Source organism: Mytilus galloprovincialis, chromosome 12 (assembly GCF_965363235.1).
Source record: "Mytilus galloprovincialis chromosome 12, xbMytGall1.hap1.1, whole genome shotgun sequence".
Taxonomy (NCBI): Eukaryota; Metazoa; Mollusca; class Bivalvia; order Mytilida; family Mytilidae; genus Mytilus; species Mytilus galloprovincialis.
In genome coordinates, this window is record NC_134849.1 from 45810426 (window position 1) to 45837316 (window position 26891).

General features: G+C 30.0%; 1 protein-coding gene across 3 annotated transcripts in view; it reads right to left on the reverse strand.

Moving 5' to 3' along the window:
- Positions 1-733: 733 nt before the first annotated feature.
- The window catches only part of LOC143053943 (exocyst complex component 3-like), a 37764-nt gene continuing 11606 nt past the window's right edge, over positions 734-26891 (reverse strand). The window contains exons 9-26 of one of the 3 annotated variants that reach the window (XM_076226755.1): positions 26693-26806; positions 26098-26203; positions 24725-24808; positions 22819-22892; positions 19751-19846; positions 17640-17706; positions 16687-16779; positions 15796-15889; positions 14349-14419; positions 13020-13174; positions 12344-12421; positions 11123-11275; positions 10228-10336; positions 8884-8895; positions 5580-5663; positions 3550-3642; positions 1096-1151; positions 734-976 (exon numbers count right to left, since the gene is read on the reverse strand). In XM_076226755.1, the coding sequence (XP_076082870.1) occupies positions 952-976; positions 1096-1151; positions 3550-3642; positions 5580-5663; positions 8884-8895; positions 10228-10336; positions 11123-11275; positions 12344-12421; positions 13020-13174; positions 14349-14419; positions 15796-15889; positions 16687-16779; positions 17640-17706; positions 19751-19846; positions 22819-22892; positions 24725-24808; positions 26098-26203; positions 26693-26806 (1564 nt within the window). In that variant the 3' untranslated portion in view covers positions 734-951. Of the gene's footprint in view, positions 1152-3549; positions 3643-5579; positions 5664-8883; positions 8896-10227; positions 10337-11122; positions 11276-12343; positions 12422-13019; positions 13175-14348; positions 14420-15795; positions 15890-16686; positions 16780-17639; positions 17707-19750; positions 19847-22818; positions 22893-24724; positions 24809-26097; positions 26204-26692; positions 26807-26891 lie in introns of all 3 variants that reach the window. The other 2 variants (XM_076226754.1, XM_076226756.1) reach the window with 2 other exon arrangements.

The following is a 26891-nucleotide window of genomic DNA, read 5'->3' on the forward strand; positions in this document are numbered from 1 at the left end:
GATGAACCTATTGCCAAACTGGCATGTACATTTTCAAATCTTTCTATACATTATTAAAAATTACCTATTGGTTAAAGTCTCTTAGAAACAGACCTCATAACAAAATTTTGTGAAACCAATAAACCTGGAATATGAGGTCGAGATAAGATGAACCATGCCAGACAGACATATATACCTTATAATCTTTCTATATACCAAATAGAGCTCATTATTGTCTCTGTAAATATGACTAAATTTAATGTTTACCAATGAACAATGAAAATGAGGTCAAGGTCAGGTGAACCATGCCAGACTGATATATTTATTATCCATTATTCTATACACAAAATAGAGTTGATCTATTGCGAAAAGTATGTAAGAAACAGAACATAAATGGCATCTCAATTTTGAGCATTGATCCATGAAATGAGGTCAAAGTCAGGTAAATTTCTAATAAATGAGGTACATATGCAAGACAGAAACTTCATAACAATTTACAATGCCACAAGATAAGCATCTATATGTCTTACTTTTGTGACATTTATCAGCAGAATGATTGAAATCATATGTTAAAATGTGTAACCATCAAAGAGTGAGTTTTGCACTGATTATGTCTAAATATTATAAGAAAAAAACCCATTGAAGTATGTTTTTGAATATGGAAAGCCTCCAAAATTACTCAAATCTTAAATAAAAGAGTAAGTGCACAACTTCACGTCCAAATGAAGAATCTGTCAAAAATTTCTTTGACACATTTTGTAGTTTATATATTTATTATAAATACATATTCAATAATATTGCACTTCATGAAATAACAAACATACGAAACAATTATAAACATTGAAAAGCAAATGATGGCAAACTTAGACAATAAATGTAAATAACAAAGAAAGCACTATGAATTAAATTCTTTGATATATTGTCAATTTGAACATTCATTAAATTTTGCTATATCTTGAATTGCTCTTCTAGTTATGACATAGCGAGTTCAGAGAAAATGTTGGGTAATTTGAACATTCGTTAAATTTTGCTATATCTTGAATTGCTTTTCTAGTTATAACATAGCTAGTTCAGAGAAAATGCCTTTAGGTTTATGACATAGCAAGTTCAGAGAATATGCCTTTGGGTTTTGGTCGTAGTGGATCGTCTTCTCCAACAATATCCTGAACCATCTACAATACAAAAGAAATATTACACCAATTGATGATGACATCATGTCTAGAGTATAAATTATAAGCCTGGTATCTTTGATAATTATTTACACCACTGGGTCCATGCCACTGCTGGTGGACATTTCGTCCCAGAGGGTATCATCAGCCCAGTAGTCAGCACTTTGGTGTTTGTTTGCAAAAGCATGAATTATTCAAAATACTAAGGATTTTCTTATCCCTGGCATAGATTACCTTAGCTGTATTTGGCACAACTTTTTTAAATTTTGGAGCCATAATGCTATTTAACTTTGTACTTGTTTGGCTTTATCAATATGCTGATCTTAGCGTCCCTGATGAGTCTATAAATGTAGACTGACTGGCGTATCAAATTATAAGCCTGGTTAAATTGATAACTACATAGATAAGATAGCTGACTAAGAGGTAATTTTTTCTTTGTCAAATATTAGATGCTTTTGAAACTGTGGCATGATTTTTCATCATTTAAGGGGGCTCCTGGGTATAAATCAATTTTTTTTTCTAATATAGGATTTGGCTATATTTTTTTATAAATGAACTTTATCATATACTTAAAAGAAAAATGAAATAAAAAAATGGGGTCACCGTTAATTTAAGCTCACAATTTGCCTCCGGAAGAAGCAAACATTTTTGTTAATGTCCTTTTTTTCTGTTGAACTAATAGGAGAAATAGAGGTAATATCGAAATAAAAAAATAACCTAATTACAGAAATCGCTTAAATTTTACAATTATTTAGTTTATGTACAGCTTATATGAAAACAATAATAAAAATTATAGGTCACCGATGAGTTAAAAAAGATATTTCAAATTTAATGCAAAAAAATGGCATTTTTGCACCAAAGGGAGATAATTTGGAGCTTTTTCATAATATAAACATTTTAAAGTCATCTGGGGCCAAACCGAATCGATTTTTTGGGTTGATTTTTTGTACCATATCATAAAGTAATAACTGATAGTGTAATAAATAAAATTTGTAATGAAAAAATAAAGGTTCAATTTTTTGCTGAAACTTTTATACCCACGAGCCACCTTAAATCATGGGTAATATGTTTACATTTTGTGTCTTCCAGATATCTTCATTATGGATAATCAGTACTTTTCAAGTTCATTTGTTTTGTGTGACACTACATTTGATTTTCAGTTTATTAATCATTACTACCAAATTATTGAATTTTGTTTTTTATTTGCATTTTTGGATTTCTAGGAAACGTCAAAAAAATATTATTTATCATTCATCTTTTGAAAGGACTGCTTTTTGATGGTTTGTTATTGTTGAGAAACCTTGTGTGCAAATCCTTATCACCCAAGAACAGTTCAAACTGAAATTATCGTTAATATTTATTTTTAAATGAAACATTTATTTGTGTTCAGAAATCTTTCAAACAAGTCTGCTGCAATACCAAAACATGAAATTGCAACACAGCTCTGACCTAGCTAAAAAATTATATCTCTTAATAATGCTCAACTATTTGTATTGACAATACTGAAAACAACAATGCTTCAACTCTTATCAACCTATAACAGTTTTATATAATTTGAACATTTAGACAATTAAATATGCTTTTTTTTAGAATAATCTATCATTTACTCCTGATTAAAAACATCATTATTGTAGAAATAAACCATTTTTTACATTTTTCCTTTCACAATCATTAAGATGTTAAAGATAGAGCATCTTAAGGATGTTCGCTGCTCAGTTTCAAAATAAATAACTTTTCATAAAACTAGTAAGTATTGATAGGGAATAAATTGAGGAATCAAAAATGCAAAAAAAATATAGGAGTCAATGTGCTTGTTTTCGAGATATTAGCCATCAGAATTTTGGCGGGAAAATGTTCTCTCTTGATTTTTCATAGCTTTATCATTGACCAGTTAAAAATCTCAAATACTATTAAAAAATAAATAAAAGTTTATAAGACTTTTACAAATGACTTATAATTATACATGTAAAATCTTTATAAAAAGAAAAATGGGGGTTCATGGAGAAAATTTTTTAAGGCATTCAAATGGATAAAACCAGAGGATTCCGAAAATCTGACAAAAATTCCAAAACATGACAAGCAGACATCCTTAATGATTGTGAAAATAAAAATGTCTACCATATAGTTAAGAAGAAAAATTAAGAAACTGAAGATAGCCAAAGGCTGATATGTCTTGAAAATTAGTTTATTACTAAGATAATGTAGTAATATGTTCCCTATTGGAATTTTTTAAAACAAGGTAAAAATATCAATTTAAGATTACCAAAAATATCTGATTTTTACATCTTACTGTCTGTAGCGGTCTGTTTATTAAATTGATAAAATTTATCCAATGAAAGGACAAAAAAAAAAAAAAAATAAAAAAAAAGATGAATTTTCAAAGGGCTAAAATTATCCATACCTGTCTTGCATCAGCTCTATTCATGTCTCCTCTCAATACCAACAAACTGATCAGGTGTTCTACACGTATATCAGGGTACTTCTTCACAACTCCCTATATACAGAGATAAATTGTTATACATACATATGTGCCTTTATCACAATACATGTAGTGTACATAACAACTTCTTATACTTACTGTCAGAACTATATTTTTTGATAGTAATACATGTATAAACCATTACATTTTAAATTAAAATAAAGGTTCATAACTGCAATTCATATTAACTCTTATTCAAATGAATTTATTGTTCTTTAGATTCACATGCTCCTTACAAATGGTTAAAATTTTGAAATATAAAACAATCATTTTATAATTTCATTCAATTTCAAACAAGGGAAACTCAAGTTACCACCTGGGATCAATTGCCCCTCAACCAAATGTATTATTACTAACAGTGACCATGAACTTTGACATATTGACCCAAAAACCAATATGATTCTTACACACCCCTTTATCTTCCATTTATATTAGATTTATTCTAATCAAGCAGAGAATACTCAAGTAATTATCAGGAAACCATTTGTTTCATACCCACAGATTGATGGAGGGACAGACTGGCATATGGACAAACAATGACCAAATTCTTCGAGAAGAAAACAATCATTCAATATGCTATATGTTCCAGACCATATGAGTATTTGGACCGTATACGTATACTCGTACAGTCCGACCATACAGGTACGGTCTGACCGTATGAGAATACATGTATGGTCCAGTACGAGCTGACCATACATGTTATTGGATCATATGGGTTAAATTTAAACAAACATTTATGACAATCTTTATTTTTAGTTTTACAAATAGTTATTATTACAATAACTAGTAGATGGATAAAATGAACAAACGAACAATTGAAACAAGTGAAACTGCCAGTTACTGCTCACTGATGATACTCCCGCCACAAGTGGATAATTTTAATAGTGTAAAAATATGCAAGTGTTAGGTTAACAGGAAATTGTTGAGTGATGAATCTGAAAACGCATCACACGGTAAAGCTGGCTTGTATAAATCCTGAAACCAAACTTCAGAAATCCTTGTATTGTAGTTCCTGAGAAAAATGCGACAAAAAATATTCATGGGACAGATGGATGGACGGATGGACTGACGGACAGACAGAGGTAAAACAGTATACCCCCCTTTTTTCAAAGCGGGGGTATAATTAAATATTTGTTTAATTGTATATCTGAATCCTATTTTGGCACTCTCGTCTAAGGTGACACTTGCTACCACAAGTTACGTAATATGTTCATAAATATACAGTTTTTATTTCAATTACCATTGAACTTTTTTTTATAATAATTTGAGAGTTAAGTTATGTTGATCTTTTATATGCATTTGTATCTAATAAACTTGACCAACTTCCTAATATCAGTCAGACCGTACGCGTACGGTCCGACAGTATGAGTATTTTGAAAAAATACGCATACGGCCCAGACCGTACACGTACTGTCCAAATACTCATACGGTCTGGAACATATACATGTAGTTGACCTAACTTAATGAAACTGAGAAACAGACCTCACCACGTACTCAAAATTTACCAAAATATCAATTCCAACGAGAAAATTAAAGGTCTTATTTATGTACGAAACAAACAATAGAAAAAAAGGATATACAGTAAAAAAAAACAAAAAAACAGTCAGTTGCAGGCTCTTGACTAGGGAGAATCTCATACAGAATGCGGTGGAGTTAAATGTTAGTGTGCATCCAATACTTCATCCATTTTTAAAAGAATTTGATGTTGATTGCATATTTGATAGCTGATAGCTTCTGCGTGAATAATACCTACTTAGTGACAGCAATTGAAAAAAACAACAAAAAACAATATTATACAAATTTCAATGTGCATGGCACATTTTTTTAGGAATCAAGCACACTTTCTTTACCATTAATTATTCATGTGTCATACTGTGTTTTACCTTACATATCAATAAATTAAAATAATGGTCAAATCATGCATATTTAAATTTTATATACTGTCAGCTTACCATAATTTCTAAAGATATCATAGATGTATCCTTCAGCTTCAGTACCTCTGCCAGTACTGGTAATACATTGAATATATTCTGTGTCTGTAAAAATAGGAGTAAAGTAACAGATAAAATAGAGGCTCTAAAGAGCCTGTGTCGCTCACCTTGGTCCATGTGAATATTAAACAATGGACACAGATGGATTCATGACAAAATTGTGTTTTGGTGATGGTGATTTGTTTGTAGATCTTACTTTACTAAACATTCTTGCTGCTTACAATTATCTCTATCTATAACAGTACTTTCTGTGGAAAATGTTATTGAAAATCTTCAAATTTTAAGAAAATTGTTAAAAATTGACTATGAAGGGCAATAACTCCTTAGGGGGTCAATTGACTATTTTGGTCATAGTGACTTATTTTTAGTTCTTACTTTGCTGTACATTATTGCTGTTTACAGTTTATCTCTATCTATAATAATATTCAAGATAATAACAAAAAAACAGCAAAATTTCCTCAAAATTACCAATTCAGGGGCAGCAACCTAACAACCGATTATCCGATTCATCTGAAAATTCCAGGGCAGATAGATCGTGACCTGATCAACAATTTTACTTCCTGTCAGATTTGCTCTTTATGCTTTGGTTTTTGAGTTATAAGCCAAAAACTGCATTTTACCCCCATGTTCTATTTTTAGCCATGACGGCCATCTTGGTTTGTTGGCCGAGTTACCGGACACATTTTTTAAACTAGATACCCCAATGATGATTATGGCCAAGTTTGGTTAAATTTGGCCCAGTAGTTTCAGAGGAGAAGATTTTTCTAAAAGATTACTAAGATTTACGAAAAATGGTTAAAAATTGACTATAAAGGGCAATAACTCCTAAAGTGGTAAACTGACCATTATGATCATGTTAACTTATTTGTAGATCTTACTTTGCTGAACATTATTGCTGTTTACAGTTTATCTCTATCTATAATAATATTCAAGATAATAACCAAAAACAGCAAAATTTCCTTAAAATTACCATTTCAGGGGCAGCAACCCAACAACGAAATGTCCGATTCATCTGAAAATTCCAGGGCAGATAGATCTTGACCTGATGAACAATATTACCCCATGTCAGATTTGCTCTAAATGCTTTGGTTTTTGAGTTATAAGCCAAAAACTGCATTTTACCCCTATGTTCTATTTTTAGCCATGGCGGCCATCTTGGTTGGTTGGCCGGGTCACTGGACACATTTTTTAAACTAGATACCCCAATGATGATTGTGGCCAAGTTTGGTTAAATTTGGCCCAGTAGTTTCAGAGGAGAAGATTTTTGTAAAAGTTAACGCAGGTCGACGACGACGGACGACGACGACGGACGCCGGACGCCAAGTGATGAGAAAAGCTCACTTGGCCTTTCGGCCAAGTGAGCTAAAAATGTATTATTCAGTTTTGTATAAGAAATAAAATGTCTGCCTTAAACACAATCACTGAACAATTCTTAATAACTTTAAAAGTATTATTATTGGTAAAGTCATTTTTTTCTATATCTGATCATGTACTGTAGTTTCTCCAGACATTCATGCTTTTTAATCAACATAAAATTAAGTGTATCAGATAAACATTTTTTTTTTTATATAAATAAGGCCGTAAGTTTTCTCGTTTGAATTGTTTTACATTGTCTTATCGGGGCCTTTTATAGCTGACTGGGCTTTGCTCATTGTTGAAGGCCATACAGTGACCTATAGTTGTTAATGTCTGTGTCATTTTGGTCTCTTGTGGACAGTTGTCTCATTGGCAATCATACCACATGTTCTTTTTTATATATACCAAAGCAATGTCCTCTGTCATAGGTTGGGCATTAAAACAGCTTTTAATGCATTATATGTTACCTTTCAATACCAGTATTGTTTTGGCTTTAGTCTCATGTATATATTCTCCATATCTCCCTTTACTCAAAACTCAAATGTTACACAAAAGTTTAAAATGCTTTTTTATATATTAAATCTGCATTACAACAGCATCTGAATATATATATTTTTTTAAAAAGCAACTTAACCAAATGTTACTGTTTCATAGAATATAAAGATTCACTTTCCACTGAAATTTTGAATTTAAGTAGCATATAAGCAAAAGGTCAGTGCTACTTGGAAGAAAAATGTTGGTACAATGTGCATGTTCTAGGTTTTGGTATGGCCTGTATATAGAACTTATTCTGATAGAAATAGATTGCCATGCAAGTATCAATTTTATCATTTATTTTCTACATAAACAACATTTTTACAAATATTTATTTTTTCATGCAAATAAGTATACACTTAAACTTCTAATAGATGTAAACACCAAAATTTCTTATTGATTTAATAAAATATTTGCAAAATATTGATTAAACAATAAATTTGCATAATACATTGATTTAACAATAAATTTGCATACATTGATTTAACAATAAATTTGCATTATGTTGATTTAACAATAAATTTGCATAACATTGATTTAACAATAAATTTGCATAATGCTACTTTAACAATAAATTGGCATAATATTGATTTAACAATAAATATTGATTTAAAAATAAATTTTGATAATATTGATTTAACAATGAATTTGCATAAAATTAACTTATTTGTTATGTGTGAAGAAATTGTTGTGAAAGAAAAGAAGATGATGTTGTTATATAAAAGGACTTGTCTTGTATATGTAGGTCATGCATTGGAGGTCATGGCACAACAGACATATGCCAGAGAGACTGCTTTGTACTACATTATAATTTACTGTATTTTCTTTCATTATTTTAAATATTGAGTTATGAACTTCTTTATAAAGTTGAATTTTTCTTCTTCAAAAATTTCTAATCCATTAATTTCCAAAACAAACCATCATGTTTATTCCTAATAATCATAAAGTTGGTATGTACTCAAAATCAATAAATAATTACTTCAAAAATTATTGTGATTTTGACATTTTAGACCAAAATGTGATTTTAATTTTTGTGATATTGAGAAAAAAACCTGCTCCATTAAAAATTACAAAATGCTAGTTAAAATAATTACATTTACAACACATTTTCACAATAACAAAAACATCCCAACAATTTCTGAATTAAAAGTAAAGATGAGAATTTGTTTTGGTCCTATTTTTTTAATAAATATATGTTTTACAAACAATTTTAAAACAAGCATGATTTTTCATGAACTATGTAAAGACATATTCATAATGAGCAAATAATCAAATAATTAATGAAGAGAAAATATAATAAACCAAATGTAATACAAAAACAGATATACAAATTTTGGAATTATTTAATAGGAAATACAACAAGATATACACTTACTGGCTCAGATCCCTAAAAATACATGTTTTAATGTATATTTTTACTAATACATTTGTGCTATATGTACAACTGTTAAACTGAATCCTTCGGAAGTATCAAATTTAGATTTTTTCTTATAAAGATAAACCCAAAATATTCAGTCACCGAAATTGTTTATCTAAATAAACAAATCTCCAGAACTTTCTTTTTATTAATGAGTTACAGCAGTTAACCTGAGGTCAGTTGGCTAAAATGATGTCATTGAACAATCAACTCTTACTGTGATATAACATAAGCATTGTTACTTCTGAAATGTACAGAAAATGCATGAATTTGAAATCGTCAGAGGAGTTCACACATAATCTGTCCTTAACGGCATACCATAGAACAGGGATCTTGCATTGAATTTCCCCTGAAATTTTGACACTTAGTTCAATAGAAATTGTATTCTACAAGAATACAAAGAAAAATTTTCAAGATACTTTAGATTTATTCAACGAAGGAAAAACATGAAATATCAATATCAGGGTTTCCCCTGGGTCAATTAATTTCTTCGCCACCTCTTTCGCCACTTTTTAATTTTTTCGCCAAGTAACATTATATATTTTTTGTTTATATAACTCGTAAAATATATTTCTTTCATCAAATTCTTTCGCCAATGATGAATTTTAATCGCCAAAATTATTATTTTTTTCGCAAATTGCAAAAAGGCGACCGCCAGCGGAAACCCTGATCAATATTCAATATTTCAAAAATGAGCACATTATTATGACAACTTTTATAACTTTCGACCCTCTTGTAGATTTCTCCTACTGTAATAAATGACATTCCATTTCACATGCAACTGCTTTCAAATTATTGCAATCAGATTTTATAAAATCAATGGTTTTTCCACAAATTTGGAATATCTATCATTTGCAATGTGGAAAAAAAATGAGAAGAAATCACTAAAAACGGATGTTTTTTTTCTATCTGAACCTTCTTCCAAATCGTACGACCTGAAGTTTAAAAAAATACATTCTCAAACATATTTGTTAGGTAAAAAAACAATCTATTACTGTGAATTCATCATTTCTTGTGGGAAACCATTTTTTTGTGTATTTCTTGGATAAAGTTTAACCTTAAATTTGAATGTACAACAAAGTACCAATTTCAAATTGGCTTGTAAGCAGGGATTGGCAAAGACATGAAATTAGATATCAACAAAAATACAACCTTTCCACAATCCACAATAAATTGGTACTCACAAAAATAAATGAATACATATTATTTGAGAAAAAAATAAACTGTTTGAATTTCGATTCATCTTGTTGATTTGAAATCAGTAAGCAAGCACCAAATTTATTTTCATATAATTATACATACTACTTTGGAAGTACCATATTTCTGGAAAAGTTCCCCAAGCTGGGATCCCTCTTTAATCAATTTTTCCGCAGCTGCTTTTCTTTCATCGTAAGTTTTAAACTGCAATTTTCTGTAAATGATTTAAACACAGGTTACTATAAATATCTATAAAATCACATAATTAACCCCAGCACCTGGTGTTGATTCATAACCTGACTGGTTTCTGTCCCTCACAGACCTTCTTCAGAAGCGGTACAAAAAGTTCTATTCAAAGTTTTGTGTTTAGATAACTCTGATTTTGAAATATCATTATTATATTACTCATCAGATTAAGTAAATGCCATTTACATACTTTTTTACAATTCTTTTCTGTAATACTGTCTTGGTGCTATTTAGTTTACTATTGTGATTACAACTGTAGCAGGCATTTCAACCAGTGACATGATTATTTTCTTTTTGGGGTAGGAATAAGTAGATTACCCATACATTGCCATAGTCCTTTAGATTTTAAAACAGCCAATCAAAAAGTTGAATAGGCTTAGCAGCAGTAAAAAGCTTTTGCTTGGACAAATTTATTATTTTCTAACAGTGTATTAGTAGTTTTATTGCTCTCCTTTTTTCTCATTCTAGATGTCAGTAAGTGGAGAATGCGTCTATTAGACACACTTGCATATAATTTTATAAAGGGCATAATTCAAGAATGGTATAAGTGACGCCATCCAAATTTGCACTTTATATGGTAATAGCCATTGTGTATAAGTTTCATAATATTTTGTAGAGACAAACTTAAGTCAGAAAAGGAAACTACTTTTGGGACATGCGTACGTATCCACAAGGGGGCAAAAAAACTTAATACTCTTTGACCTACTTAGTAAATAGTGATTTAAGAAAATCTATAAGTACTCGTTTGACTTACTTAGTAAAGAGTGATTTAAGAAACTCTATAAGTACTCGTTTCTGTCCTGCTTCAACGACTTCACCATTAAACCTTGGCTTTAAATGTACAAAGTCATTACTATAATCAGCCCATGTGGCACAGATGATATCTACTGCATGTGTTCCTGTTAACCTATTAATAATAACATTCCAACAAGTTATCGACATAAAGAGATGGAGTAGACAGTATTGTAGGCTAAAGGTTTTCTCTTTTATTAGTAAAATTTCCCTCTAATTTTCAATTCAGTACTGTGAAACATTAATAGCTACCAATAGTACAAGCTAAATTAACACACTTTCATCTAATGCATTCTGGGTAATAATTTACAAAAGTGTACACCTTCCGCTATTTTATGCTTAGGTCGGGTTGTTGTTTCTTTGAAACAATCCCCTTTTTTCTTTCTCAATTTTACACTAACTATATATATTGGTAAACATTTTCATTAACAATGAAAACCTTAAACATTAGAATATTTGTAATCTTCAACGCGTAAAGGAGTAGGTCCGGTAAGACCCCTTTTTGGCCCCAAAATATAACAGTTTTACAAAATTGTTAAAATGTAAACTTTTAGTCATTTATTGGACAGTTGAATGCTTCTCCTACATAAATATGGGCTGTTTTTGACAATACAATGCATATATATCGGGTTGTAGCACCATTAAGTCATGCTAAATTACTGAAATCTTCATAATTCTAGCATTTAAGTTAAATTTTAGACGGTTTCCTTGTAAAACGAAAGTGGCCGCATTCGTGTTCATCCTTAATATTGAAATGTAAGTTGTATTTTATGATAATACATAACATATATAAAGGTTGTGGATGAACACGGATGCGGCCACTTTCATTTTTGACAAAAACCATCTGAAAAGTGACGGTTTTTGGCATATTTGAGAGATTTTTCATATTTGAGCTTGAATCGGATCGTTTTTAATGACTAAATCAGTTAAAATCTTTCACTTATACTAATTAAATCAAGTGAAATAGACACTTAAGTCTTCAAAAAGTGGTCAAAATCTTTCGTCCGATGAAACTGAAATTTGAGGCCAAAATGAGTCCTTACCGGACCTACTCCTTTCACAATTAACAGTAATTCTTCAGTTATGCAGGTATGAAATGTTAATAAACAATGAGCAATGCAAGTTTTAGATACTGGTTACCAGATTTGGACCAAAATGATGAAGTGTTGATAAGCAGACTTACCAGTTTTTTGTGAGTATTTCCTCTAAACATTTACTGTTCTTTAAGTCAATAAACACCTCTTCTATAATAATTCTTGTTCTGGAGAAAAAAACATATCAATTAGTAATTTGTAAATTTTTTACAGCAGGTAATATTTAACAACAAACACAAGGGAACTGTGATTGATTTGTTTTGTGTTTTATACACACTAAAAAATACATTAGCTGTGTTGTAAGTTTCTTAATTTTGATTCAGTGTTTTTGTTGTATATAGATATAAGAAGATATGGTATGAGTGCCAATGAGACAACTCTCCATCCAAGTCACAACTGTTATAGATCAAAGGTACATTGTTCAACACAGAGCCTTGGCTCACACTGAATAGCAGCGTCCCAAAAATGAGCATGAATTAAAAGCTGAAATATATTAGCTACACATGCTTTCAAATATTTGCACTAGTTTTGTGTACTCATCACCACAAATTAATCTTAATATAAAGCTGTGAATTTTCTGATGTTCAATTTCATTGGCCGTGTATCTAATCATTGCATAAAGAATGAGAGTTAGAATAGTTAAAATAGTAATTTCATTTTGCAAAACAAAACAATATATAGATAAAACTGCTTGCGGTAAATTTATATACGATATAGTTTTTAAAGTTGGTATCAATAAATTGTTGAAATCTATCTTTTACTTACCCTATTTTAGCTATTTTTAGAAAGGTGTCATTAAGTTTCTGAAATCTATCTTTTCGTATATTTTCCTCATCTTCCTCAAAATCTTCTTTCAAATAGCGATTTCTCAGTTGTTTCATGTACTCTCCAAAAGACAAACTGTTGTTTATATTGGCTATCTACAAACAAAACATAACAAATTTAGTTTATAATTCCATATGAAATCAAGTACATGTATAACCTTTAACCAGATCAAGTTCAGAATAAATGTAGCTTTGTACATAATTCTTAAACGAGAAAGAAATATAAAAGTAGTCATCAAACTGCATTTTCTAACACTAGATTTGTTACTCTGATGTTATTTTGTTATTTCTTTGAAATTGAACTGAAAGGGTCCTAAACTATACATAATCAAATACAATTTAAGAATTATAGTATGTAGCTTTTTGTAAGCTTTCTTAACTTTTGTCTGACATATGTCCTTGGTGCAAGTCTGCTGGCACTACATATATATTTGTTATGCATTGTCATAGGTTTAAGAGAAATTGATCTTAAGAATTTCTATATCCAACAATCATTATGAGTCATCCTTCTCTCATTTGGAATTACAATATACTGCAAATCAACTCATGTTTGCAAGCGATTTATTTTTGAGACTTTCAAGAGTATAAAAATAATGTATTAAAAGTTGCAAATATATTAATGGCTGTACAGTTGCCTATAATTGTTTACTTCTACTCCATTTAAACTGTGGTTGATTATTGTCTCATTGGCAATCTAACCTCATCTCCTTGTTTTATTAACATGGATCCTGCCTTATATAAATCTACAGCAAATTGGACAATCACAAAATGTAAATTGCAGTGAAGTCAACTTGAAAGAGCTGAATGCGAAAAAAAAAAAGAAAAAAAAAAAAGAATTGGGATAATTGGTTGGTTTCAATTTTCATTAATTTTCATGATTTTTAAAACATCTATTTTTTCCAAATTTTAAAAATAAACAATACATTTCTAGATTTTGTATAAAAATCTTTCCAATTTTATTAGATCAACAAAGTAACATTTTTTTGGGGCAAATTTTAAAGGTCAAATATAATGACCATATATATATATGTAATTTCAAAAATGTCTTACACAGAAAAAGTCATTTTAAACAAGATACATGCATTCTGTTGTCTGCTCTATGGTCGGGTTGTTGTCGCTTTGACACATTCCCCATTTCCTTTCTCAATTTTATTCTTCTTGCTTCAGTGGTTCTATATTTTCTAACAGATTAGTTATTTCAAAAGTGCAATTCAAACAGATGAAATATACAGAATAATATATTTGAATTCTTCTAGTAAGCACCACCTACCATATAATGTAAAAAGAATTTGATTTCTGATCTGTCTTGTAAATGTCTGTCTTTGTAACTTTCTATCTCAGCTGAAATTGAAGAAAATATAAATTTTGCATCTGTAATTATGTAATTGTAGGAAGAAAGATTAGTTTTTGATCCTATTATCAATAATTTAATTAAGGATGTAACAGGTCTTCTGATTGCCTGAAAGTTCTTTTTATCAGCTCATAGTTATATATAGACATAACTTTGTCATGTGACCGTGACATTATCAAAGTTTTTTAAATGATCTACTTCCTTAAAAATGAAATCTTGAAACTGTTTATTTTTCTAACTTAAACTTCTCATGTGGAACTTGGATAAACCCAAATAGAGGTCAAATCAATCATGCTGATTCCAAGAAATAAAGATTGTTTAAAATAGCTCTACACAAATTTAAATTATCCACTTTTCAGAAGTGGGTGGAACATGAATGGCTTGTGTTGTAAATTTGGTGATTTTTCCAATGTTTTTATTCATGTATTTGATCTTAAAACTTGATCTTTCCACTTTCTTATTTTCTCAAATTTGTAGAAAAATAAGTAAAAGGGTAAGTGAAGCAATAAAAGTAATTGATTTCAGATTTTAGCACAGGTCTCATCTGTTTTGAAAATCGCCGTTTCAGAATCTAATGCATCCTGGGTAATATTTTCAAAAGTATACTCCAAAACATCGTGTTTGGTTTAAAATGTCATTAACAAATCATTTTGGGCTAGGAACAATGAAATTACCCATGATTCTTTAGATTCTAAAAAGTCAACAGGTGAAGTTTAGTAATTCAGACAATTTTGTGATTATTTATTTCCCTTATCTTGTCATATCAGAATGGTTAAGTTTCAACAGTAACAAATCTTTCCGGCATACATTTTCAATTCAAAACAGTCAAATTCTTTTTTAAATCAATCAGTCAGGGGAAAGTGTATTTCATATTCATATACTTTATTGCAACAATTGAAACCCTGACAGGTTAAAATGTAAACATAATATACACAAAAAACATACAATACATGAAAAAGGTGCTAAACAAGTCAAGTATATGATAAACTTGTTAAGAAATTAGGAAAATATTTTTAAAGAGAACATTTCTAAGGTTGTCCATTCTTGATTAAGATTATAAAACAATGTTGACTGCTGTATATTTGACATTTTTACCTATTATGTCTGTTTTGTTCACACATCGTTGTCAATATAATGGAATATGATGCGAATGTCATACAAGTGAGAGGTTCAGCTAGCTATAAAACCAGGTTTAATCCACCATTTTCTACATAAGAAAATGCCTGTACCAAGTCAGGAATATGACAGTTGTTATCAATTTGTTTGATGATTTTGAGCTTTTGATTTTACCATTTGATTAGTGACTTTCTGTTTTAAATTTTTTTCGTAGTTTAGTATTTTTGTGATTTAACTTAAAATATCAAACCTATATAATCCTTAGAGAATAAGTTAAGTTCATCAGCAAACAGTTCCAATACTTTCTTTACAAGATCTTCACTAATTAATCTGGTAACTTGAAGCTAGAAAATAACAAAATCAAAAACTTAAATCAATTTTTTGAAAATGAACTTTTCTTTGTTGCTATAATTCTACAATACTCGAATGCTACTGAAATGCACTAAAGCTTTATCGAGCTAGCTATAGATGGAAGGTTCATCACTTTAGTAGTCAGTACTCCGGTACTGACATGATTACTAATCAATAACATAACTTTACAAAATTGCCGCTTATAAATTTTAAAATTATAAGGTTTTTACTCTCTCAGGCAAGGTTGGATTTGAATTTGTTTTGGATGCTGTTTGATTATATAGCTCTTCAACTGTTATGGTTCTTATACATCCTCAGCTTCCTCAGCTTTTGAATATTCAGTATTGATGTGATTAACAAAGTGTTTTTGAGTAAAAAAAATTTATACAACACACATATTGTAAAAGGGTTTATTTAAATAAATCTAAATTCAAAGAATTTAAAGGATAAACCTGCTTGTCAGTTTTTATATTTGAAGTTTTTCCAACAATTCTGATCTTCCTTAAATATGAAAATTACACAAGGGTATATAATTCAGTGTTCTCCACAGGACTTTAAAGCACTGTGGTACCCTGGTGCTATATTTTCTACCATGGTTCTATCTTGGATGATTTTATAATAGATATACAGGGGCCATGGTGCTATATGTTTTTGGACAACAGTCAGTGCTATACTAATTTCCATGGTGCTATTTTAAAATTCTGGGGAAAACACTGACTATGTTCATGATTATTTCAGGGGGAAAAAAAAGCAGTAGCTAATTCATACAGTGTATGGGTACCATACTTACATTTTGTTCCATCATCTGGAATATAATAACAGGTAGAGATGTAGAATAATAACCATCCCCATCAGCATCTGGGTGTTCTACTCTAAACCAGTCCTGTAAAGACATAGACATGATAGGTTTAAGGATGTTTGCTCCTCCTTTTTTTTATTTTTTGTCAGATTTTCGGAATCCTCTGGTTTTATCCATGTATTGTCATTAAAAAAATTTGCCCACTAACCTCTTCTTTTCTTTTCATAATTTTATTACATAAAGTTTAAAAAGCCATATTTGAAAATTTTATAAAATTCTTGTTATTTTTCATAGTTTTTGAAACGAATAAGGTGCCAATGTTAAAGATATGAAAAGCCTAGAGAGAATTATTTCCCGCCAAATTTTCAATGGCTTATATCTCGAAAACGAGCACACGGACCCCCCATTTTTTTCTTCTTTTTTAGTTTTTTTATCTATATACTATCGATTCATAATAGTCTTTAAAAAAGCTTGTTATTTTTTAACAGAGTAGCGAACATCCTTCAGATGATGTGGTTATTTGTGGTATGAGTGCCGATGAGACAACTTTCCATCCAAGTCACAATTTGTTAAAAGTACAAAAACAACAAAGTCATGAAACTTATGACTATATCAGTTACACACACCTACAGGATAGCATATTCAAATCAGTGCTTTGCCTTGCAGATATTAGTAAAAAACACATTATAGATGTACTTTACAACAAAGTGTAACCAAAATTGAATGTAAGTGTTTACTAAGAATTTGTCTCTATTCTTTGTTAAAAATCATATTTAAAAAAAAATGGTTGATTGGGTAATTGTTGGTGGAGGAAGCCAGAGCACCCCAGAGAAACACCAACAATCAGTAGGAAAATTTACAATCAACACTTTTACACCCCAACAAAATTACAAAAAGAAGCATTCATTTCTTAAGTGATTTTAGAAGAAAAATAAACAACAAACCTTTTTATCCTGAACTAATGAATTCTTCATCCATTCCATAATATTAAATTTCATAGTTCTTAAGTACCTAAACATATATCATTATATTTCAATTCAATTCAAATCTTTATTGCCATAAAACTACATATTTATAGTATGTGATGCAACATAACAAAATGAAAATAAAAATAACAACAAGATCATTAATATACACAATAACAGTAAATATTTTAAGAGTCCCCTGTTCTCAGTTCAATAGACTGTTTTAAAAAGGATCCTAGCTTATTTACCTGAATGTGTGAAATTGGGTTGAGTATATATGTTATTTTATCTATGTCATTTAAATTTATAAAGTGGATATTCTCATTTATCAAAAAATCTAAATAAACTTTTCTATTATTATGGTTTCTATTACAATATAAAAAGAAATGAATTTCATCTTCAATTTGTTTACAGTTTTTGCATAATCTTTCTTCTCTTGGTATTTTAAGGTATCTTCCCTTTTCTATTAATAAATTATGGCCACTTAATCTAAATTTTGTTATCAGTTTTCTGAATTCAAGTTTTGAGCAAGTTAAATATTTTTCTTCTGTGTTATTGATTTTTACATGTTTATAAATAGTGAGTTTGCTGTTATCCTTTATATCTGATAGTTTATCATTTACTAGTTTTTCATAAAAATGCTTCAATTTTAATTTTATTTGTTCTCTTATATTTTTAGTTATCTTTTGTGAGGAATATGTTTTCAAAGTGTCCAAATCCATACCAGTTTCTTCTACTATATGTTTCACATATGAGAACCAAGGATAAATTCCTGCCGGGGTCTAAGTTTTGAGACAAAATAAAGGATTCTTTTAAGAGAGGATTAATTTCATCAGAATATAATCTAATAAGATACAATATAGATTGAAATTTAATATTAAGTTCCAGAGAAGTCTCCCCAGATCAGCTCTTGCACCTAAATTTGATGAAGTTTTCCTTATACCAAGTGTATATTTACAAAACTGTAGGTGTAACTTTTCTATAGGTGTTTTGTTTTATCAATGAAATAAAAGGGGTCCAATTGTTTTCTAGAGTTATTTGCTCTTTTTTGGCCCTAAAATATGTTATATAGGAGTCTAAAAATGTAACTTCTGAATTATATAAAGCTATAGGTTTAACTAATGAATCAAAGAGATTATTTGCCACGTAACTGATATATTATTCAATGGACTAGTATATGACTTCATCGCAAAGAGAACTTTTTTTTAGCTTTTTTTGTTAGATCTATGGTACTGTGCGAAAGATTTCCATTATTTTTAACATTCCTAAAAATTTATACTCATTTCTGTCTGATATTGGAATATCTTTGTATGTTGCAAATGAGTTAGCTGTTTTGGAACAGTTTTGCTTTAAAATCATAAAAGTCATAAGAAAAGAATAAGACATAAAAAAAGTACTTAATTTCAACGATTCTCAAGGGACAATTGGAGATTACATTTCATAGTCCTTTCTTGCTACAAGCACTTTTGAATAAAAATAGTTGTTTTCACCAAGCTTTACAACAGATCTTTTTCTATTTGAATTGTATACATTTTATTATACCTGAACCTTTCATTGGTTTATACTTTTTATAGGTTTATACTGTACAATATTGCTTTGCTCATTGTTAAAGGCTAGATAGTGATCTCTAGCTGCATACTTCAACATTATTTGGTCACTGTTGATAGCTCTCTTGTTGTCATTCATTTTAGATGTAATTTCTATATTTATAATACACAAAACAGAAAGCTTGTTTCACAGTTACTTCAACTCCATATATGTCACTTTGGAATCGTCCCAAATAAGGCATTGCTATGGGAACTAAATATAAATCCAACATAACAGATATCAATGCAAAAAGAATAATGATAAAAGAACATTATTTTGTAATTGCCAATACTAATGATTAAAAAAATGTTAATCTTTCAGTTTCAATAATTCAAATTAAGAAAAAAAAGAAGCAATTTAACATTTCTAAAACTGATTTTTTCACATTAAAACACACAATTTCTAAAATTCAACAAGGATCAATTTTTTTATAAGGGCATCCAGATGGATATATTACATTTTTAAAATACCTCATTGGAATATTGAGGGTGCATAAAACTTACTGATTTTGTAATTCATCTATGACATTGTTTTCTAACAGTGGTCCAAGCTCTGATATGTCAATATTTAGATCTGGATGTCCCATCAAATCTGGAGAACTGAAATCAAAAATTATATTTGTTTAACTATATTTTTAAACAACATTTTTCATGAAATGATATTTATTGAATAATTTATTGAATAAACAGCTGCGCCATGAGCGCATGATACGCCCAAAGCCTTGTGTGGAAGTTTTATGCAATAATCATAAATAGTTTCTGAGAAAGTTTTAAGCAATAACCATATATTGTTTTTGAGATACGGCGGGACATGCGAAACCCCCCCTCTTTTTTTTTTTACAAAAAAATAAATATCACTAAAATAAAATTTTGAATCAAAACCAAAAAATATACAGATCTTAAGATTAATATAACAAAAAAGTGTGTAAAGTTTTAAGCAATAATCATAAATTGTTTTTGAGATACGGCATGACATGTAAAAAAACCCTCCCCCTTTTTTACAAAATACTCAATAACTCAAAAATAAATTTTTGAATCATCACCAAAAAGTATACAGATCTTCAGATTAATATAACAAAGAGGTGTGTAAAGTTCTAAGCAATAATCATAAATCGTTTTTGAGATACGGCGTGACATGTAAAAAAACCCTCCCCCTTTTTTACAAAATACTCAATCACTCAAAAATAAAATATTGAATCATCACCAAAAAATATACAGATCTTCAGATTAATATAACAAAAAAGTGTGTAAAGTTTTAAGCAATAATCATAAATTGTTTTTGAGATACGGCATGACATGTAAAAAAAACCCTCCCCCTTTTTTACAAAATACTCAATAACTCAAAAATAAAATATTGAATCATCACCAAAAAGTATACAGATCTTCAGATTAATATAACAAAGAAGTGTGTAAAGTTTTAAGCCTTTTTATACAAAATACTCAATCACTCAAAAATAAAATATTGAGTCATCACCAAAAAGTATACAGATCTTTAGATTAATATAACAAAGAAGTGTGTAAAGTTTTAATCAATAATCACAAATCGTTTTTGAGATACGGCGTGACATGTAAAAAAAAACTCTCCCCCTTTTTTTTACAAAATACTCAATAACTCAAAAATGAAATTTAGAATCATCACCAAAAAGTATACAGATCTTAAGATTAATATAACTAAGAAGTGTGTAAAGTTTTAAGCAATAATCAAAAATCGTTTTTGAGATACAGTGTGACATGTGAAAAAAACACACCCCTGTTTTAGTTACAAAATGCCGTAACTCAAAAAGTTTTAATCTTATTTTCACCAAAAAGTATACAGATCATTTGACTATCATAAGAAACAACTAAGTTTCATGAAATTTGGATAAGTCGTTCTCAAGTTACGGTGCGACATGTTTACGCCGGACAGACAGACGGACAGACGGACGGACGCAGGACATTTGTATACCATAATACGTCCCGTCAAAATTTTGACGGGCGTATAAAAATTGTAATGATTATATATGATATTCTTATTTATCGAGGAATCCATTGAGGACAGCATATCTCATATAATGTATTCCTGATTGTTCTTTAGGTGTGTTCTCACTGATATGTTTGACTCATTGACAGCCAATGTGGCTGTCTAGTCAGCAAATATTTTTTTTAGCTGAAAATTTTAAAGGATTCAATAATATTTAAGTGCCAAGGAGACATCTCTCCATCCAAGAAATAATTTATAATTGTAAACAGTTATAGGTCAAAATACATTCTTCAACATGGAGCCTTGGATCACACCAATCACCAAGCCATAAAGGGCCCCAAAAATTTACTCACTAGTGTAAAACCATTCAAACAGGAAAACCACAGTCTAATCTATTTAAAATACGAGAAATGAGAAACACTTATAAACCACATCAACAAACGACAACTACTGAACATCAGATTCCTGACTTAGGACAGGTGCAAACAATGGCAGCAGGTTCAAACGCTTTAATGGTACCAAACCTTCAACCTTATCTGAAACAATAGTTTTACATCACAACATAGAAAGACACACTATAAAATATCAATTGGAATGGCATAACTCAATCAAAAGACATAGTAACACAAATGAACATACACTGAATGAAAAAAATTGACCTATGATACAATGTAAATACAAAATTGATAAAAATAAGGGATGAATAATTAAAGTTACTACTGGACCAAGTTCATTATAGATAGAGATAATTGTAAGCAGCAAGAGTGTTCAGTAAAGTAAGATCTAAAAAAGTATTATTCCACTGTGGAATGATAAACAATTTAAAAAAAAATGCCATTTGCAATATCAAAAATATACACAAGTAAATGAAAATAATTTTGTTGATAAGTATACTTCTTCTTCTGTCTGTACAACCTTCCGTAATATGCCAGTATAACTCTTGTCATTAAATCAAATGTTGATTTTTGTGTTAAATACCTGCACAAGCTAATTTCATTGTACAAGATACACTTTTTGTATTTAAAAATGTACAGAACATCAAATTAGGAAGAAAAAATGATTTTTTTTATTGTTTGCAAATTTGAAAATAATGTACTATACATATTTGACCTATACTGGTTTACTTTTACAAATTGTGACTTGGATGGAGAGTTGTCTCATTGGCACTCAAAAAAGTTTCACATTGTGTTGAGCGGCTGATATTTTACGATATCTTTATGAAGGAAACCTTAATATCTGTTTATCGTTCTATAACTGGTCTTTTTCCCTCTTTCTAAGATAGTTTTACGCTTGACAAAAGCAAGCTTGATAATGTCTCCTCTCGCATTGTGACGTTGCTGATAACTTCTCCTCACATTGTAGCGTCGCTGATAACTTCTCCTCTCACATTGTGATGTCGCTGAAAATGCCTGGTCTCGTCTTGAAGCCTTAATATGAGAATTACCGAGCGACAGAGCAGGGTGATATAGGTGTAGGGAAGGCACTCATATCACATATCCTATATATTTTTACAATTACATCAGAAATAGCTTTATCATTTAATCAAATTCTTTTTGAATCGTTTATTGGTTATGAAAGTACCACATCTCTCTGAATATATAATCCCACTTACTAGTAATTATTAACCCATGAAAGAAGGGTAACAAATTCATTTCCCTCTAATCCTTCCCGTATCATTTCTTCAAGCTGAAAAGTATAAATGAAAAAAAAATAATATTTCTAAGACAAATATTGCAATCTGTTACTTGTTTTAACCTATGCACACTCTGAAAACTGTATGTCACAAGTACAATTCAAGAATACAATCTTGTTTGTAATTTAAGGTGGTAGACCTTGGTTCAGGGAGATAACTCTTTAAATCAGTTAAGCGTTTGTAAAAGTCAAGTTTCCTCTATGAATTTTAAGCATTTACCTGAAACAGATTAAAAATAATCTATGTAACCTAGAAGCTTAAAATATATTTATGAAAATGGTTGACACAAACGTACTGATGATTTTAAGAGTTATTTCCCTTAACCTAGGTCTTCCTCCTTAAACGTCTTTCTTTCTGTCTTAGTTTTCAAGATAATTGGGGAAAACACCAATAAACTGTTAGTACAATGATATCTCCTGCTTTTTTGTTATTATGATATAGTAAAATGCAAATGCTGAAATTAAAAAAGCAAAACTTTAACATGTAAGTTATGTAAAAATATTCAATCTCAAAAGACCATGATTGAGGTGTCAGGGACAAATAATTTCATGGAAATGAGATGTACCAGCATTAATACGACTGAATACCATGTATCGTTGACCTGCCTCTAGTAGTTCCCCATAAACTGAACTAATTACAAACTAATACTAATACATGTAAACCAAGTCAAAGTTTCAAATCAACAGACCATGACAGAGGAGGCAGAGCAAAAATAATCTAAATGGAAATGAGTTGTGCCAACAATAATACAACTACATACCAAATATCATGAAACTACCATTAGTGGTTCCCTATAAACTGACCTAATCACAAACTAATACATGTATACTAAGCAAAAGTTTCAAAGTTTCGGTAATTTGAGTTATTGTACAAAGTGTTGACAGACAGACATCTGTACATCATATGTTGCGTCGTCAACAGGCAGGATTTTTTCCCCTAAATTTTATGTTGATAAAGGACAATAACTCTTTATTAAGAATTCATATGACAGTTTTGATGTTAGAACCCAGGTTCATCATTCATAATATTTTTGCCCTTGTTAAATATCAATACTGTAAACCAACTTATTTTCGCAGATACATTTTTTTCGTGTTTAGGCCTTTCTAGCCCATTTTGTGGCGATTTATTATCACGTTTCTCAAATGTACTTGCTTTAGTTAAGTAAGGTTAAATCCAAATTTTTCATGTACACGATATTTTTCTATTTGCAAAAGTAACGAAAATAAATCGCTAGCGAAAATTAGTTGGTTTACAGTAGTGGTTTTCATGATTATAGACAAAACATGCATGTTTAATAATCCATGTCGGCGATATTAGTAGGCAGGACAGGTATTGACTATTCAGACACACTTTTTAAACTGAGTACCCCAATGATGATTGTGGGCTAAGTATGGTTAAATTTGGCCAAGTAGTTTCAGAGGAGAAGATTTTTGTAAAAGGGAACGAAAGACCATGACATACAACAAATGAGGGCAAAAGGTTCACACTGACCCCAGGTGAGCTAAATATTGAGTAATAAATTTTGGTCCAAGTGACCGATTTTATATATAGGAGTTTGACTATTTTCTAAAATGTACCTTTTTCTAGTTAACATCATTGTAGAGCATTTACTATCTGCAATAAACTCAAGTCACCTCTACAGAACTATATGAACATTTTCATATATTAAAAGACTTAATTTTACACATATCCAACTATATGTAACGACCACCATATGATTTTTTGGGAGAGGGGCAAATATGAAAGTTTCAGTCAATCAAATTTGTACAAACTGCTGTTGGGTTGCTGTCATACTTTTTAATTCTGTCTTCCTTAGCATACTTACATGACCAGCGAGAGCTCTGTGGTACATCTTTACATATGTTTTCACTATGTTGTAATCTGGCGGGAAAATAGGTGGTAACATTGTCTGTAAAATAACAAAATAAAGCTTTCAATTCGTCGTTTCAGAATCTAATGCATTTTTGGTATATAAGTGTACACCAAAACATTATGATTGGTTTAAAACTTACTAACTAATGGAAATTCAACCAATGACGTAACATTATTTTCATTTTGGTGTACGAATAATGAGATTACCCATAGTCCTGTAGATTCTTAAACAGTGATTTGTGGGATACTAGATTGTTTGAAATTGTTAGCATTGGATATCACATAACACAGCACAAGAATCTTGTATATATTTAGAGAATAAAAAGTAAAGTGGAATGGATGCACTGAAGCATAAAAAACTAATGACAACATTGGCTTTAAAACATAATAAAAATTAATTATTAAAAAACCAACATTTAATGAAGAAATGAGTAAAATTAAATGGTAAATTTAGTGTAAACAAGCTTCAACCATTTCCATCAGTTATGATGTCAAAATTGCACATACTAGTGGTCAAATTTAGACTTTTGACTAATGGAATAAAATTCAAAACAGTGTGCCTCCGTGGCTGTGGCCATTGATTGACACATTAAATTCATCCATTGACTGGGACAATTTAGGTGAACGTTTGTATGTAACGACCACTGCTCACTATGTACTTTTTTAAGACGCTTTAACTATGGGGTCACCAAAGGTTCTCAACACCTTAATAAAGTAATTCGAAAAATTAATCAGAAATAACACGATGTTTTGATTTATATCAATTATATAAATCAAAACATAAAGGTTATTCCTGATTAATTTTTCGAAATTATTTTATAATTAAAGGCGTTAAGAAACCTTTGGTGACCCCACAGTTTAAATGTCTATCGTAGGTACATCGTGAACAGTGGTCGTTACAAACGTTCACGTAAATTGTCCCAGTCAATGGATGAATTTAATGTGTCAATCAATGGACATAGCCACACTGTTTTGAATTTCATTCTATTTGCCAAAATTTTGGAAGGTCTTGATTCATATAATATTGGCCACTAGTATGTGCAGTAATGATATCATAACCCAGAGGGGACAAGACATCTAAAATGAATTTTAACAGTAAATACCGGAATATTTTAATACTTTCAAATCTATCTAGCAAATAGTTAGCAGAAATAAAATTGATCTGTTAATTTTTTTGTTAAATCAGATTTGTCTTAGAATATAATGAACATGTATGGAGAAAAAAAGACAAGAGTAAAAAGTTTGGTTCTCAAAACCTCATGTATAAATATCAAATATTTAATTCATGATCTAAGAAACAATTGCCATAAGAAATAATTGTCATACCACAACAACTCTCAGATCATCCACCATTATTTGTCTTGTCAGTTCTAGATGTCTAACCAACCACATCTTGTTTTTATCTCGGTCTTCTAACTGGTTCCCTTCTATTCTGAAATTGGAAAAAGGTAACAGTTAAATGGAATTACAAATGAAGTAAAAAGCAAATAAGTTTTACATTTAAAATTTAAAATTTGGGGCTGTCCACTTAGTCCAATAATATCTCATAAAACAAATTGCTTCTCTAAATGTTTTGAATAATACAAATCATTATAGAAATCAGTAACAACAGAATTGCAATCGAAAACTGAACAAGAATGTGTCCCAAGTACACAAATACCCCATCCACACTATCATTTTCTATGTTTAGTGGACCGTGAAATTGGGGTAAATAAAATTAGAAATATCATATCAAAGAGAACATGTGTACTATTTAAAGTTTCAAGATGGTTGGACTTCAACTTCATCAAAAACTACTTAGTTTAACCCCACAGACCGAACAACATAATGCCTATAATGGGGCATAAAAATCTGTTATTGCTCAGAACAGTTTCTTAATGGTCACTAAAATTGATGATTTCCATGAATATTTATTACTTACTTGTTAGAAATACAATCTTCTAGAATTTCAAAGCATTTGTTTCTCCATTTCTTAGGTCTGCCTGGTGGCATAAAACCAGACTGTTGTTTTCTTTCTTCAACAGCTACATCCATTCTGTAAATTCAAAACCATTTGAATAATATCATATAAGTAGTATTATTATCAATTTATTGCTAGATTTCAACATAACTGATAAAAG